Source organism: Elephantulus edwardii, unplaced genomic scaffold (genome assembly GCF_000299155.1).
Source record: "Elephantulus edwardii isolate Elephantulus edwardi_28Jun2011 unplaced genomic scaffold, EleEdw1.0 scaffold00185, whole genome shotgun sequence".
Taxonomy (NCBI): Eukaryota; Metazoa; Chordata; class Mammalia; order Macroscelidea; family Macroscelididae; genus Elephantulus; species Elephantulus edwardii.
Genome location: NW_006399935.1, coordinates 5,459,706 through 5,475,103, shown reverse-complemented (window position 1 = coordinate 5,475,103; position 15,398 = coordinate 5,459,706). Strand labels below are relative to the sequence as shown.

The 15,398-nt window shown below is 57.9% G+C and overlaps 1 protein-coding gene across 1 annotated transcript in view; it reads right to left on the bottom strand.

The window, feature by feature from the left end:
- Nucleotides 1–15,398, bottom strand: part of DPP9 (dipeptidyl-peptidase 9) — a 35,479-nt gene that overhangs the window by 14,533 nt on the left and 5,548 nt on the right. The window contains exons 3-9 of the mRNA XM_006896382.1: nt 14,263–14,431; nt 13,418–13,531; nt 6,316–6,444; nt 5,156–5,217; nt 4,240–4,340; nt 566–743; nt 302–464 (exon numbers count right to left, since the gene is read on the bottom strand). Coding sequence (XP_006896444.1) covers nt 302–464; nt 566–743; nt 4,240–4,340; nt 5,156–5,217; nt 6,316–6,444; nt 13,418–13,531; nt 14,263–14,431 — 916 coding nt within the window. The remainder of the gene's footprint in view (nt 1–301; nt 465–565; nt 744–4,239; nt 4,341–5,155; nt 5,218–6,315; nt 6,445–13,417; nt 13,532–14,262; nt 14,432–15,398) is intronic.

The window sequence follows — 15,398 nt, the reverse complement described above, 5'->3', positions numbered from 1 at the left end:
CCCACCCCCTATCTGCTGCCCAACCAACCTGCCTGCCTGCCCCTCCACCTCTGCCCGCTCACACTTGCCCCATTGCTCGCCCACTACCCACCCCCTGCCCACCTGCCCGACTGACCCTGCATGCTGTCCATCTGCCCCCTGCCTGCTGCCCAACCCCTGCTCACTGTCTACCTGCCCCTGCCCACTGCCCACCTGCCCCCTGCCCACCCGCCCCCTGCCTGCTGCCTGCCCCTGCTCACTGCCCACCCAGCCCCTTCCCGCTGTCCACCCCGTGGCCCCTGCCCTCCCCCTGCCCGCTCACCTTCCCCGGGGCACAGCGGCTCGGTCCAGTCGTAGCTGTGCGGTTTCAGCAGCACGGTGACCTTGTACAAGTGGCAGAAGCCCGTCTTACACTCGTTGGCGCGGATGAAGCAGAACTCCTCCATCCCCGAGGACTGAGGGAAGGGGTAGAAGATGTCGTGGACCTGTTGGAGTGAAGACAGACGGGGGTCAGGACACAGCCTGATGTTCCCCTGGGGACCCCTCCCCCAGGTCTGCTCTGCCAGCACCCTGCGCGTGTCCTCACATTGATCCACACGTCTGTGACCTCCTCGTACACCACGTAGGGCTGGGCATCCTGGGGCACCGCCCTGGCGAACGCCGCCCGCTGCTCCTGGCTCTCGGTGGTCGGGATGAACAGGGCTGGGGGCAGGAGGACGAGCTGGAGCCGCTGCTGGGGCCGGTCCAGGAGCATGGCCCAGGCACTGGGGGGAAGGGGAAGCGAGCCTCAGTGACCGTGGCCGGGGATGGAGGCTTCCTTTCCGGACTTCACCAGGTGCTGGGCTGGATTCTGACTTGTGCTGACCCTCCCCACAGGCTTTCATCTTTCTAGGACGCTCCGCCAGGTCTTTCTCCCATGAAGCTGCTGGAGGGGTCAGCCTGCAGCCCTGCGGTTCGCAGCGGCTCCCTGACTCCCCCCACACCTCACCCCTGCCTGGTGGGGCGGCTCCCTTAGGCAGGGCAGAATGGTCACCTAGCTGCATGTCCAGGTGACTGCAGACCAGGCGGTCACCGATGTCACGGTCTCTGTCAAACCCAAAGTGTGCTGCTCCGACGGCTGCTCTAACGTTCAGCCACAAACAAGTGGAGTCCTGAGCGGTGGTGGGGTTAACACGTTCTAACTCCCAGAGGCACCTAGAGGAAAGGCCTGGTGCAATGCACGAATCACTCACAGGCTTCTCCATGGTATTGTACCTCCCAAAGGTGGGGTGGGGCCGCGCAAAGGGGGACGGGGCAGCTTGCGAACCAGGTGAACAAGAAGGCACAGCACCACTGCGGGGTGGGACCCCAAGGAAGGGACTGGTCAGTTTTGAAACCTGCTAGGCTTTACGGAACCAGCCCTGGAGCAGAGCCTCACCCTGAAGCTGAGGTGGGGGTGGAGTGTGCCTTTTGGGTCAGGTATCCCTATGCTAGGAACCTCCTGGACCCCAGACAGGGAGCCGGGACACTGGAGACTGCGAGAAGTGGCATTAGCAGAGGGGACAGAGACAGAGACCAGCAAAGGGTGTGCAGGGCGAGAGCAGAAGCCTGTGGTCAGGCCTGTGGGCAGAGCAGGGTGCCTCTGGGCACTTCCTGGAGGAGCAGAGGAGCAGGGAAGAGGCCCAGGGCTGAGGCCGAGAGGACAAGGATCGGGGGAGGCCTGCCTGCTGTGACTGAGCTGTACTGAGTGACTGCTAATGCTGACTTGACCCTGGCACTTCCCTAATCACCTCTGTGAGTGCGAGCCTGGTCTATGAGTTCGAGGTGACCCTGTCACAAACTGAGCCAGCAGAGAAGCAGGGTGTGCCAGGGAGCGATGCCGAGAGCTGCTTCCGTAAAACATCAGCCACTGAACATCCCATGCCAGACTGAGGCTCAGTCCAGCTAACACGTGGGGCCCCCCTTGGAAGGGGCCGAGGGCAGCTGGCTGGTTACTATTTAAATACACAACTATTCACTTGGAGCTTGTATGAAAAAGCTTAATTTCCACAGAATGAGCATTTTCACATAAATAAAATCAAATGGTGGTGCAGTGACCAGCATCTCCAGACGTCATGGAGAACGGTTCTGGCCTTGCGTGGCTGTGACCTTGGGGAAGCACATCTCCAGCCCTACCGCCTCGGGCCTCTGAGAGGTTTCAAACTGCCAACCTTGGCCATAAGCAGGTCTGGCAGGTGACATTTCTACATTCCTATTAGCTATTCACAAACTATGAACATATGCACGTATATACATCAGAGTTAAAAGAGGCAAAGTCAGAAACTTTTGACAAGAGTGAGGGTTTTGTTTACTCAGAACCAAACAGCCTGGGGAATGGTTTACTGGTCCTGGGGCCACGGGACTAGAATCTCAGGAGACATCCTGGTCAATCAGACACTAGTGGAACTAAGACCATGGCCCCACATGGACATGAAACAAACTCAGCCCCATAGCTTAATTTTCAGTCAAACAACAGACAGGTTTATAAGATGACCAGTAACACCAGAGAGGCCTCAGGCCTCAGAACAACCAATCCTGAGCTCCAAAGGGCAGCACCTGCCCAGGGATAAGGCTCAGAATGTGGGAGGGTTGGAATAGAAGGAGAGCGGAAATGCGACTCACAGGGAGGGAGTGGGGAGTTCTGTATACTGCGGTTAGTACTGTACAACTAAATGTGTGCAGATGGCTGAAGGCAACAGCAACTAGCTTTGTCCACTTGCACGTGAATCACAACAAAAAGGAAACGCATGATTAACACAGCCCCACTCTAAAACCAGTGCTAGCCTTCGGGCGAGCAGCCCAGAGTGGAATGTCTGGGCGCTCGGGGACCCCGGCCCCGAAGCAGGAAGATGAAGTTCCGGTGCGAGCCTGCTTCCTGCCAAAGGCTCTGGGCGCGGGCTTCGCCTCTGTGACACAGGGACCCAGCAGGTCTCCGGGAGCCTCAAGCTCCCTCTGAACAGGGCCAGCCAGCTGAAATCTGCATTGCTCGGGCCAGGCGATCTGTGCTGTGACCGTCCAGTGTGACCCAGGCAGCACAAACGCTGCCAGACAGGCGGCAGACAGGTGGGCTGGGTGATGGGGATGGGACGGGCACCGGGAAGCACACTGCGTCTCATTTTCCTGTGTGGCAACATCAAAACCAGCCTTGGTTCCCAGGCCACATCAGGCTGGGTGGAGGGGGCAGGCTCGGACCCCGGACGGGACTGGGAGATCTTGGTGTGGAAGATTTCAGAAGGAAGGAGAGTCACTAGAGGGAACTGCACGTCTGTGCCTCTGGACGTCTCGGCTCTTCTGTTCTAAGGACTGTCACTTCGTCTCACACCCCACCCTTTGTTTCTAGGAGAGGCTACTCCCTGGAGAGGGACAGCACTCTTGGAAAGGTGGAGGGACAACAAAGGAGAGAAACACCTTCACCCAGGTGGGGTGCCACCTAACTAGCTGCAGCAATGGCCTGGAGCGTGTCAGACGTGAGGATGGCACAGGCCAGGGCTGCGTTCACACGCTTGTACACAGGCTCGTGAGGAGCTTGCACTCACGGAACGACAACAACAAATGACTTTACACGGCAATGGCAAGCCTCTCCTCCCTCTGACAAGTCCACCGCAGTCCGTCAGGAGCTCTGCTCTGTGACCGGCACTTGAGAAGAAGGGGACCGGGAGACTCCACCGACTCCTGAGCCCGGGTGGAAGGAAGTGCCACAGACGGCATCTCACTTGGCACGGTTTGTGATGTGGTCAGGCCAGGGCCACCCAGCCCAACCGTGGGCCTGGCAGGGAGGGGAGCCAGGACATGTCCACATGTCACAGCCTCTACTCTGCTCAGATTGATGTCAATTTCGGGGTGCAAGCACAGAACACCTTCATGTTGCAAACCTTTGTCAGACTTGCAGAGTTTGGGAAATGAGGTCATCATGTCCCAATGGGACCATAAATAGGACTTCAAAACCCTGTGGGTTATTCCCTGACTGATGGAGGATTAGGAGTGCTCCCCAGAAGTAAGGGGAGGCAGGCAATACCCAGGGCTGAGCTGTGCCCCTGGTGCCCGCATGGAGCTGGTGGAAGGGACCGAGTCTCCAGGCACTGCACATATGACGACGGAACAGCACAGCGCCCCCAGACCCCTGGACACCGAGCCCCCAGGCCCTGCACTGTGCACAGAATGGTGCGGCATCCCTAGACCTGCACGAGGCAGGAGGGGCAGCGAGCCCGCAGGCCCCACAGCAGCTCCGCACACGACACTCACTACTTGCCGTCGCGGGTCCAGCCGGCCCTGGCGATGTACTCCACCTTGGGGAAGAGCGAGTGGAAGGGCTGCACCAGCTCCCTCTCCTGCGTCGAGACGATCTGGAGAGACAGGGGACCTGGTCACTCAGCTGTCCAAGCACTGCCCTGGGGGCCAGGTGTAGAACAGGGGGTGCCCGACTGGGGCGGGGAGGTGGGGATGTGTGGGTGTGGGATGTGACGGGGAGAATGCAGCCTCTGGGTGAGCTGCTTCCTAGAGCCTGTGGGATGCATGGAGGAAGGGAGGGAGGGAGGCAGAGGAGGCACAGCAAAGAGGGTGGACGGAAGGGCCTCCCGGGTCTGACACATGGTCACATCACTCTCTCCCTGCCTGCGGTGCCAAGGAACCAGATGAAGATACAGGAGGGGCCCCCGGCGCTGAGCCAGGTGCAGTCAGCAGCCCGGAGGGCCAGACACTGAGCCTTGGGTCGCCTGAGTCAGTGGGAACTGAAGTGGGGAACCTGCCTTGGAGGATCTGCGTACAGCCCACCGGAACATCACCATGGAGGCCAGGACATGGGGTCAGAGCCTAATCACACAGCGAGGCTTTGTGAGGACCTGCAAGTAAGCCAGGCTGTCCCTGACGGATGTCAGAGTGTGAGATAGGTGAGTCCGGAGGACACCCATGCGAATCTCCCTGCAGGTCACAGCCCAGAGCATCCTCACCCCCCGAGCCTCCGAGGAAGCAAGACTGGGATCTGTGGTTCCCAGATGAAGAGGCGACTGAGGTTCAGAGTGACACCCAGGTGAGAACATTGAGCACACTGGGCCACAGACATGAGGAACACTGGCCCTGGGAAGGACACACCCGACTGTCCCATGTGTATCCTGCCCCTCCACCTCCGGCAGCCCCGCCAGGACGCGCTGGGCCCCCTTACCTTGCCCTGACTGTCTGTGTGAAACTCCGCCAGCTTCAAGGCGATCTTGGGATTCTTGCTGCCTGGACACAACGAAAGCCAGGTGAGGGTGCTGGGTGAGCTCGGGGGCCAGCGTCAGGCCCTGCCCCTTCTCAGGTCCCCAGGGCGTCTCTCGGTCAGCCTGCCTGGCCGCTGAGGACACAACCCATCTGAAGCCTGGTCTTAGCCTATGCTGGGTGAATGAGATGGTTCAGCAAAACCACCGAATGCGAGGTAAGGCGGCGGCCGGAGGCCAAGGAGGGCGTCCCGGAGGGAGCGTCCAGGGCCAGCTCTGCTGGACACGGGCGTGAGCGCTGCTGCCTGGAGGCTGCTCCGCATCCTACCTGACTCCCTCCCGCTTTTTTTTTTTAAATTTTTTTTTATTGTATTATTTTTACGTGTACCGTCAAATCAGATCTGACAGTACAGGAGGAGATTGCCCCCTCCTTCTCCAGCAGAGCATCTGGTGGATTTGAACTGTGTACCTCTGGGATTATAGCGCAACGTCTTGCCACTAGGCCACCAGAGCTCCCTTCCCTCCCACTTTCGTGCGACCTAGAAATGTGCTTCTTGGAGGCAACGGTGGTGAAGCTTTGCCGTTCACACTCGGCACGCGAAGCTAGGTGAGGCTGTTCCTTAAAGAAGGACCTCATGTTGGGAAGATGAAGGTCAGCAAAGGAGAGGAAGAACCCCAATGAGAAGACTGAGTGAGTGACTGCAGTAACGGGCTCCAGTGTGTCAGAGATGACGAGGACGGCACGGCCCAGAGCGGGGTGCAAGCCCACTGCTCACAGAGTCGGTATGAGTCCTACTCGGTTCTACGGCATCTAAGAACAACTACAACAACAAACGTGTCAGGAATGAGTCTTCCACTTGTGTCTGGCTGGTTAAAAAAAAAGGGGGGGGGAAGAGTTTTTGGAACAGAGGCCACCAGGCCCACCAGGCAACCTGGACCCTCACAGAAACAGCCTGTCCATCCCGGGGCTGAGCCTCCCACCAGAGCCAGCCTCCAAGACCGCTGGACGAGGTGAGGGCGCCCTGACTTCCAGAGGGCACGAGGGTCTCTGCTTCCCCGCCGCGTCCCTGCCAGAGGCCCGGGGTGGCACACCTCAGCACCCGGCCACCGGCCTGGCCACACTCACCTGTCCGGGGGTAACGGTAGGAATCCGTCTTCCTTTCCTCGAGGGCAGGAGAAGGCACGTGAATGACCTCCACCTCGGACTCGTCCACCTCCTCGTACAAGATCCGCAGCGTCTTGAGGCCGTCTGAACCTGGGAGGGAGGCAGGCAATGCGCTGAACCCCCGCGGGAACTGCTGGGGGTGCTGGGACGTGGTCAGGAGTGCCTGCACCCTGGTCACTCCCTCGAGGGACACATCTCAAGGGGTCTAGATTTGGGGAAGCTGGGTCCGGCATCCAGGACAGGTGCTCAGAGAGGCCAGAGACCGGACCCGCAGGGTACTAGACCTTAACCCCATGAGGCCTCTGCTCAGGCCCCCGCTTCCTTGTCTACACATGGGGAGCACAGTGAATCCTGGCACAGAGAGGCCCAGCAGTGACCACATGGGGTGCACACCGCGAAGGAGGACTATGGTAACAATCGTTCAGGGTGGCAGTGGTGTGAGGAGGAGACACACGGAGGGCAGTGAGTTTACAGTCGTGAGGACGAACAACTCAGAAAAGGAGGAGAGGCCGACTGGACACTGGACGTGAGCCGTGCCACTCAACGTGCCCACAGACGGGGCAGAGTGTTCTGCTGGGTACAAAGCTCAACAATGGTGCTGTTTTTCTGTTCAACCGAGTCAAGTACAACTCACGGTGACCCTGTGAACAAGACACCTGAACCTGTACTGCCCGTTTCGTCCTCATCATCTGACATCCCTGAGCCCACTGCTGCAGTCACCGGGCCAGTCCACGTCCCTGAGGGTCTTGCTGTCTTTCCAAGGACTGGCCCCTCCTGAGAACAGGCCCAAGAATACAAGACGGAGCTTTGCCATCCTCGACTCTCTAAGCAGCACCTTGGTGGCACCAAGATGTGCAAGTCTGTTCTCCTGGCAACCCACGGGATAGTCAGCACTCTTCTCCAGCACCACAACGCAAGGGCGTTCATTCTCCTTCTGTCGTTTCGATTCATCAACTTTCAGACGCATAAGCAAGCAACCGAAAGGATCATGGACTGAAGCAGGTGCACCTTGGTCTCTAAACTAACATCATTGCTCCTTACCACCTTGGAGAGGTCTTGACAGTAGATTTTCACAATGCAACATGTGTTCCGATTATGGAGCCAAGTAAGATGAAATCGTTGACAACTTCAATCTTTTCTCCCTCCATCATGAGGCTGCCTGTTGGCCCCGTGGTGAGGATTTTTGTCTTCTTGATGGTGAGAGGCAATCTATCTATCTATCCTGAAAGCTGCGGTCCTTGGTCTTCTGCAGTGAACACTTCAAGTCTTCACTTCTAGCGAGCAAGGCTTTGTCATGTGCGTAATGCAGGCCATTGATGGGTTTTCCTCTGACCCTGATGCCACATTCTTCTTCATAAAGTCCAGCTTCTTTTTCCATTTGTTTTCTTTCAGTCCAGCTTCTTGCCAAAAAATGGATGTGGGCAGACTGTTGGCATTGATACCTCAGGACGAAGTCCACCTCTTCCTCCTTCTCCTTCACCAAGCCTTCACCTGCCTCAGTCACTGACATCATGTCCTCTACGGAATGGTGGATGGAAGTTTCTAGAAGTCAGATCACCTGCCATGTAGGATGGAGCAGAGGCAGCTTGGCGAGATGACGCGGCTGGCCAAGCTCAGCCCCCGAAGTCCCCTCTGCTGGGCATATGGGGCTCTATGGTCCGAGTCTGTCAGCCAGGAAGGCCCTGCATGGGCTGCCCTGGCAACAAAGAGCTGACTCCACAAACGGCCCTGTGGGCTAAGCCCTCAGCTGGTAACTATAAAGTTAGTGGTTCACAAGCACCAACTGCTCCTTTGGAAGAAGGCGATGCAGTCGATTTCTGTGGAGGGAGATCACTGTGCTGGAAGCCCTGTGGGGCAGCTCTGTGTCCTGCAGGTCACTAGAAGTGAGAAGTGACTCGGCAGTGGTGGGTCTGGGTGGGCTTACGTTCCCGAAACACCACCTGCGGTGGCCTGGTTCCCATCACCCAGGACTCAGCTCAGTGACACGAGACAGATCGTGACAGGAAGGGAGGGAAATGTGGACCGGAGCCTCAAATTCTGAAAGCATCCAGACTTCCTGGACCAGCTGCAGCTGGAAAAGCCCCCGAGACAACGTTCCTGCTACTCTCAATCCTTGGACCGGAACAATTCCTCATGTCGCCCTACAGTAAGAAACAGGGTAGCCCCGAGAGTAAAGATGGTCCCCCAGGTGTTCACCGTGTTTAAAGACTCATCTCTGTCAGACCAGACGGGCGCGGGTCTTCCAAAGCCCTGACGAGAGGTGGGAGGGTGAGAGATGACCGCAGAGTAGTGAGCGTGAAACCGGCAGAACAGAAGGAAGGAGACTGTGGACACGCGGTGAGGCTGAGACCAGCGCGCTCAGGAGCCGAGAGGGGGAGCGGCTTTTCATGGTGCATATTTTTACCAAAAATATCAAGAATGAGTAACAATACTAAAAACAGCACCCGAGGCAGCCCTGAGGCACAGGCAGGAGACGGAATGAGGACACAGGGAAGGGCACCTCCGGCCACAGCATCCAGGGACGTTTCTGAAGTGGCCTGAGCTGCTATGTGCAGAAGGGTTAGGGCTAGGGTTCCTGGAGGTGTGACAGAGAACGTACTCAGACACTGACTGAAGGGCTGGAGGTTCAAGTCCACCCACAGGTGTGCTGGAAGAAAGGCCCGGTGAGCCACATCTGAAAAATCAGCCACCCAGAGAAAATGTTCTGCCCCGGGAAGCCAGCGATCAGGGCCAACTCAGCAGGAATTGCGTTTAGGGCTGGCGCGCCAGCTGCCTCCCACCCAACACCCGAGCTCCCTGTAACTGTTTTTTAAAAATGGACATGTGACAAAGGGCTTGCCAGAGTCCACAATTCGGTGAACAGACGACACGCCCCACGTCGTGCAACCATCACCGTGACCCGTTTCCAAGCCCGACGTCCCTTCAAGCTCCCTTAGACAGTGTCCCCGCCCTGGGAACCCCTAATCTGCACTGCCTGTGACAAGTCTACCTATCGGAGATGCTCCATATACGTGAAGGTGCTCTGGTGGCTACAGACCTCACGTGACCCCAGGTAGTGTAGTGGTTATGCACCTGAACGCTAAGTGAAAGGCTGCTGACAGAGCGGGGCCCCCCATCCACGTCCGTAACACAGCCGTGGGGACCCCGCGGGCAGGCAGTTGCCGTCTGTTTTTTGGGCTGGAAGGGAGCTGGGCTGACGCGATGGTGAAGGGGTGAATTCTCCCGTGTTTTCAGGATCATTCACGGGATGCTGCGTGTGGAGACTGCATTTCTCTTTAAGAGAAGTCAGAGTATTTGGCTGTACAGACGGCCGACCAGCCTTGTCTGCGTGTGACGGGCCCGGGCCAGGGCCGCCTTCTGCGGCATCTAGGGTGCCGTGTGAACACAGTGGGGCGTTAGGTGGTGCCGGCGGGCGCTCAGTACCCTGTGTGCCGGGTTTCCTCGGCTGTCGTCTTTAGGTCAGGAGGGAGGTGAGGGTGGCAGGACAGGGCAGGGTGTCCTGCTGCACCCAGGGTCACCAGGAGGCAGATCCCACGGAATGACACCCAGCAGCACCAGCAACCGCAACAGCCTTAGGGCGCAGGCCTGTCCCGTGGAGCTGCGGGGGCTCGAGAGCTGACCTCTCAGTCACCGAGTGTGTGACCACCATGTCACCAGGGCTCCTGATGGGACGTCAGCGCCTCACTTCAATCCACACCAAGGCTCCCGGTTTCCGGCAGGAACACAAATCTTTCCTCCTCAATCCGTGCAGGTCAGGTGGTTGACCTAAAGGCAGTGTCAACAGAGCCGTGGAGGGCGTCCCGGTTCTGCGGAGCCCAGGGCCATGGACGTGAGTGACAGAGGCGAGGCGGCCTGGCCGGCATGTCCGTGTCCTCTGAGCAGCAGACACTGGGCGGCCAGAGAGCCTGCTCAGCGTTGGGATCGGCTGGGCCGGCGGCCAGCTCGGAGGAGGCCCGGCTGGGGCACGTGGGAACCAGGCGGCCTCAACTCCACAGCTATTCACGGCGGCTGACACGTCCCAGAAAACAACGTCCGTGGGCTTCCAGGAGGGCCTCTGACCAAGCAAATGTGCTGGAAATTCAAGCCCCTCCTTGCTGAGGGTCGACACTCTGAGCTACAAAGGGACCCCAGAACCAGCTGCCCTGAGGACCTGCTGGCAGCGCCCAATGAAATGAGGGCTGAGCAGGCCTTTGGAGGGGTCCCCACGGCTGCGAACCTTCTCGGCGGCAGGCAGCTCCGTGCAGCGCTGTGGGTCCGGGGCCACGGCAGCCTGTAGAGCCCCGTGCACTGGGGCACCTGAGCGGCACCCTGGCTCCCACCCACCCTCACCGTCACCCTCACCAGCACCACCTCTATCCTCGCCCTCCACTGTGACAGCTCAAACGCCACCTGGGGAGGAGATCCCCCTCTAGCTGCGAACCACCGACACAGAGAACATCCCCGGGACACACGTACAAAGACCTTCATCTCTGTACTGTTTGCAAAACCCACAGTGAAACTCAAAACTGGAAACCACCAGAGGCGTCCGGCACAGCCTTCGAGTCATAACCGACTCAGCCGATGCTCCAGCGGGTTTCCAGAGGCCGTAAATCGCGTGAGAGAGCCTCCCATCTTTCTCCTGGAAGCTCGTCAGTTAAACCACGGGGTTGTTGCTGGGTGTCAAGTCGACTGTCAGCTCAGAGGACCCCAAAGGGTTTCCCTGGCTGTGGTCATCACAGAAGCAGATCTCCACGAGCCACTGGGTGGTTTCAAACTACGGACCTTTCGGTGAACAGACAAGTGCTTAACTGGTCTGCCGCCGGGACTCCTGCTCCCATGGCAGATTCACGCCAGTGGGGACTCTACCGTCACCCTCAAGTTTTCCTTGTGCTGACAGCGAAGGATTGTAGAAGTTTAGGTGGGAACGCAAAGATGTAGATGTTGTGTTGTTGTTATGTGCTGTCGAGTCGCTTGAGACTCATAGCGACCCTCTGTACAACAGCCCTGAACTCTGCTCTGTCCTGTGCCAATTGCACTGTCTCTGACACTCCCATCCCGATTACCCCAGTCACTGAATCAATCCACCTCATAGAGGGCCTTCCCCTCCTGCGCTGTCCCTCCACCCTCCCAAGCATGATGTCCCTCTCCAAGGACCGGTCTCTCCTCACAGCATGACCAAAGTAAGGATGTAGATAGCGGGGCTGTATTTTGAAACAGAAAGGAGTATGTGTACCCAGGTCACTGGACAACTGCTTCTGGGTCTGGGTATAGATTCTGCATGAACCCAGTTAAGGGTTCTGAGAGTCCCATTCTTCTTAAATTATTTTTTTTATTGTATTATTTTTATGTGTACCGTCAAATCAGATCTGACTGGTACAGGAGGAGATGGCCCCCTCCTTCTCCAGCAGAGCATCTGGTGGATTTGAACCGTGTACCTCTGAGATTGCAGTGCAGCGTCTTGCCACCAGTCCACCAGGGCTCCCTCTGAGATTCCCATTCTTAACGTTACCCATAGAATCTGTTATGACCCACGCGGTCAAATGTCTGCATAAGCAATAAAACAGTGGTCTACTGACAAGCAGTGGTGCTGCCAACCCCAGAGCAGGGAGTTCAAGTCCACCGCTGCTGGAGAAAGATGGGCGGTCTCCTCCGGCCTCTGAGAACCCACTGGAGGGCTGGGGAGCAGACTCCTGCTCCACAGATCCTAACGGCAATTCTTAAAGCACAAGCAGACATCCTGCCGCCATTCTCTGCTTGCGGTCAAGCACTCCTCCAACCGGAACAAGGAACACTTTGGGAAGAAGACAGGCCGTCTCCTCCCACTGAGATTTACCACCTCACAAGCCTGCTGGACGGGCACAGCAGTGTGTTTTGAGTTTACACCTATACCTAAAATCTCTTGGGCTCCCTTTTTCTAAGACCCTGAAAACGACATTAAAAAAAACAAACAAACCAACAAAAAAACCTATCATTTGAAATAACAGTAGACGGTGTGGATCACAACAAACTGTGACTAACATTGAGAATGTTATGGGAGAATGGGAATCCCAGAACACCTGACTGTGCTCATGTGAAACATACACCTACGCCAGGAAGCTGCTGTCCAAACAGAGCAAGGGAACACTGCATGGTCCAGAGTCAAGAAGGTAGTGCGCCAGGGATGCGTCCTGTCTCCACATCTAGTGAATCTACACGCAGAAAAGATTATTCTGGAAGCTGGGTTTTAGGAGGAGGAATGTGGCATCAGGGTTGGAGGAAGACTGTGTTAGGCGGATGATACAACCTTGCTTGGCCAAACTGTCTTTAATACGGATTGCATCTCAACATCAAGAAAACAAAGATCATCACCACCAGGCCAACTGGCAGCATCACGATAGATGAAGAAAAGACTGAAGCTGTTAACCACAGTTCATCTTGCTCAGATCCATAATCAACACTCTTGGTACCAGCAATCAGGACATCAAAAGACAAGTTGCTTAGGGAAAATCAGCTGCCAGGGACCTCGGCAGAGTGCTCAAGAGCAATGATGTCAGTCTAGAGACCAAGGTGTGCCTGATGCAGGCCACGGTCTTCTCAATTGCTTGCTACGCATTTGAAAGCTGGATGACTAAGGATGACAGAAGAAGAATCAATCTGTCTTTCATCTGTGGTGCTGAAGGAGAGTACTGAACACACCATGGACTGTCAAGAAAACAAACAGGTTTGTTCTGGAGAGCGTGAAACTAGGTTGCTTCTGGGAGGCAAGGACTGTGAAGCTCCGTCTCACACACTTTAGTCACGTTGCCAAGAGGGGCCAGTACTCAGAGAAGGACATCCTGATTGGAAGGGTGGAGGGACAGTGCAGGAGAGGATGATGCCAGATGAGATGGACTGACAAGAGTGACTTTGGCAATGGGGACAGGTGTGTGAGACGGTGAGGTCAGCTCAGGACAGGGTGGAGTTCAGAGTCATCATTCAGAGGTCACTATGAGTAGTTGTAGACTCGATGGCATGTAACAACAACAACAACAACATTATTTGACCAGAAAAACCACCCCCCGCCCCCATCCCCAAACCCCCGAAGTAGACGAGGCCTCATTCCTACCTTCCCAGGAGGCAGTGGGGCACCACCAGTACCCGGTGAACCGGTCAAATTCTTCCTGAATGACAAAGGTGGCCACACCAGCAGACTTGGGGTCATCTAGGACACTGGACAGCCCTAAGGAGAGACAGACAAGGGGTGAGCAGTGCCCGTGAACCCCCGAGGCCCGGTGGCCCAGCAGTTAGGCATTGGCTGTGCTTGAACACCAAAGCTCCACGAGAGAAAGACAACACAGGGCAACAGCCAATAACCCCCGGGACTTCCGTGACACCGGTCACTGCATCAATCAGCGCAGTGGCCTCTGACAAGGACCAGGACCAGGCTGGCAGCTCTGAGTCCCCGGAGCCCAGTCGAGCTGTGAGTTTGGTGCTGAAGGCATTTGGGACCCTGACACTGCCTGTGAAACCATGTCCTGCAGTGTGTCACCGCTGGACTCCTCACACTCCATGCCACTTCCCCAGCTGGGACAGCCGAGAGCATCTCTGATGTCCTTGGGCCATCAGGCTAGCAAGCACTGGTGAATAAAAAGGCCTGGGCTAAGAGAGAGAGTATAGGTGTCTGTGGATATCCAAGGGGGCTAAGGTGAGGTGACCTCAAGAGAGTGGGACATGAGGTGACACAGGGGGAAAGGACCAGAATGCAGTGGGACAGGCAGCGAGAGGGGGCCGACGACGGGGATGTCACACACACAGGGCGCAGACACAAGGCCTGGTGAGTGGCTGGTCCCCGTAGAAGGATGACCCTATGCAGACCATGAGCTGGATTCCCAGGGCCTTGGGGTGCAGGAGGAGGCCACCATCTAGGAGCCCAGCACCCATGGTAGCCCGGGCAGAGCACTGCCCCCTCACCTCTGTGGCAGAAGGTCAGCCGCCTCTCCTCGCCTGTCTCCAGGCTGGCTACCCACAGGTCGTTGTTGTTGATGAAGGAGAAGAAGGAGGGGTCAGCAGGGCAGATTTTGGGGTCCATCCGAGGACCTGAGCACTGGGTCTTGATTTCCAGAGGCTTCATGGGGGACACCTGAGGATTACAGAGCCCAGTTTAAGGGGAGGAGGACACATGCCCTGATAGCTGCTCCCCAGAGGGAGGCCCAGGGACCCTGGGACTCATGACTTGCTGTAAGCAGCCCCCCTCGCCTCATCCTGGGTACCCCTGGCTCACATCAAGGCTATCCTTACCCTGCCCTGGGCCTCTCATCATGAAGCCCCCTCTCCACGACGCAGTCCTTGTCCCACCCAGGCCCCTTACCATGATATCCACTCCACACACAGCCTCCTCCCCATGGGACCATCCAGCCCTGCCCCAGGCCCCACACTATGAAATTCCCTCACCACGAAGCCACTCGTCTTAAAATCATCCTTACCCCATCCCAGCCCCTCACCATGAATTCCCCTCTCCTTGCAGCCCCCTCCCCAGGATGCCCCTCTCTGCACAGCCCCCTCCTCAGGGATCCCCTCTCTGCACAGCCCCCTCCCCAGGGCTCCCCTCTCTGCACAGCCCCCTCCCCAGGGCGCCCCCCTCTGCACAGCCCCCTCCCCAGGACGCCCCTCTCTGCACAGCCCCCTCCTCAGGGATCCCCTCTGCACAGCCCCCTCCCCAGGGCGCCCCTCTCTGCACAGCCCCCTCCCCAGGGCACCCCCCTCTGCACAGCCCCCTCCCCAGGACGCCCCTCTCTGCACAGCCCCCTTCTCAGGGATTCCCCTCTCTGCACAGCCCCCTCCCCGGGGCGCCCCTCTCTGCACAGCCCCCTCTCCGGGGCGCCCCTCTCTGCACAGCCCCCTCCCTGGGGCGCCCCTCTCTGCACAGCCCGCTCCTCAGGGATCCCCTCTCTGCACAGCCCCCTCCCCAGGGCGCCCCTCTCTGCACAGCCCCCTCCCCAGGGCGCCCCTCTCTGCACAGCCCCCTCCCCGGGGCGCCCCTCTCTGCACAGCCCCCTCCCCGGGGCGCCCCTCTCTGCACAGCCCCCTCCCCGGGGCGCCCCTCTCTG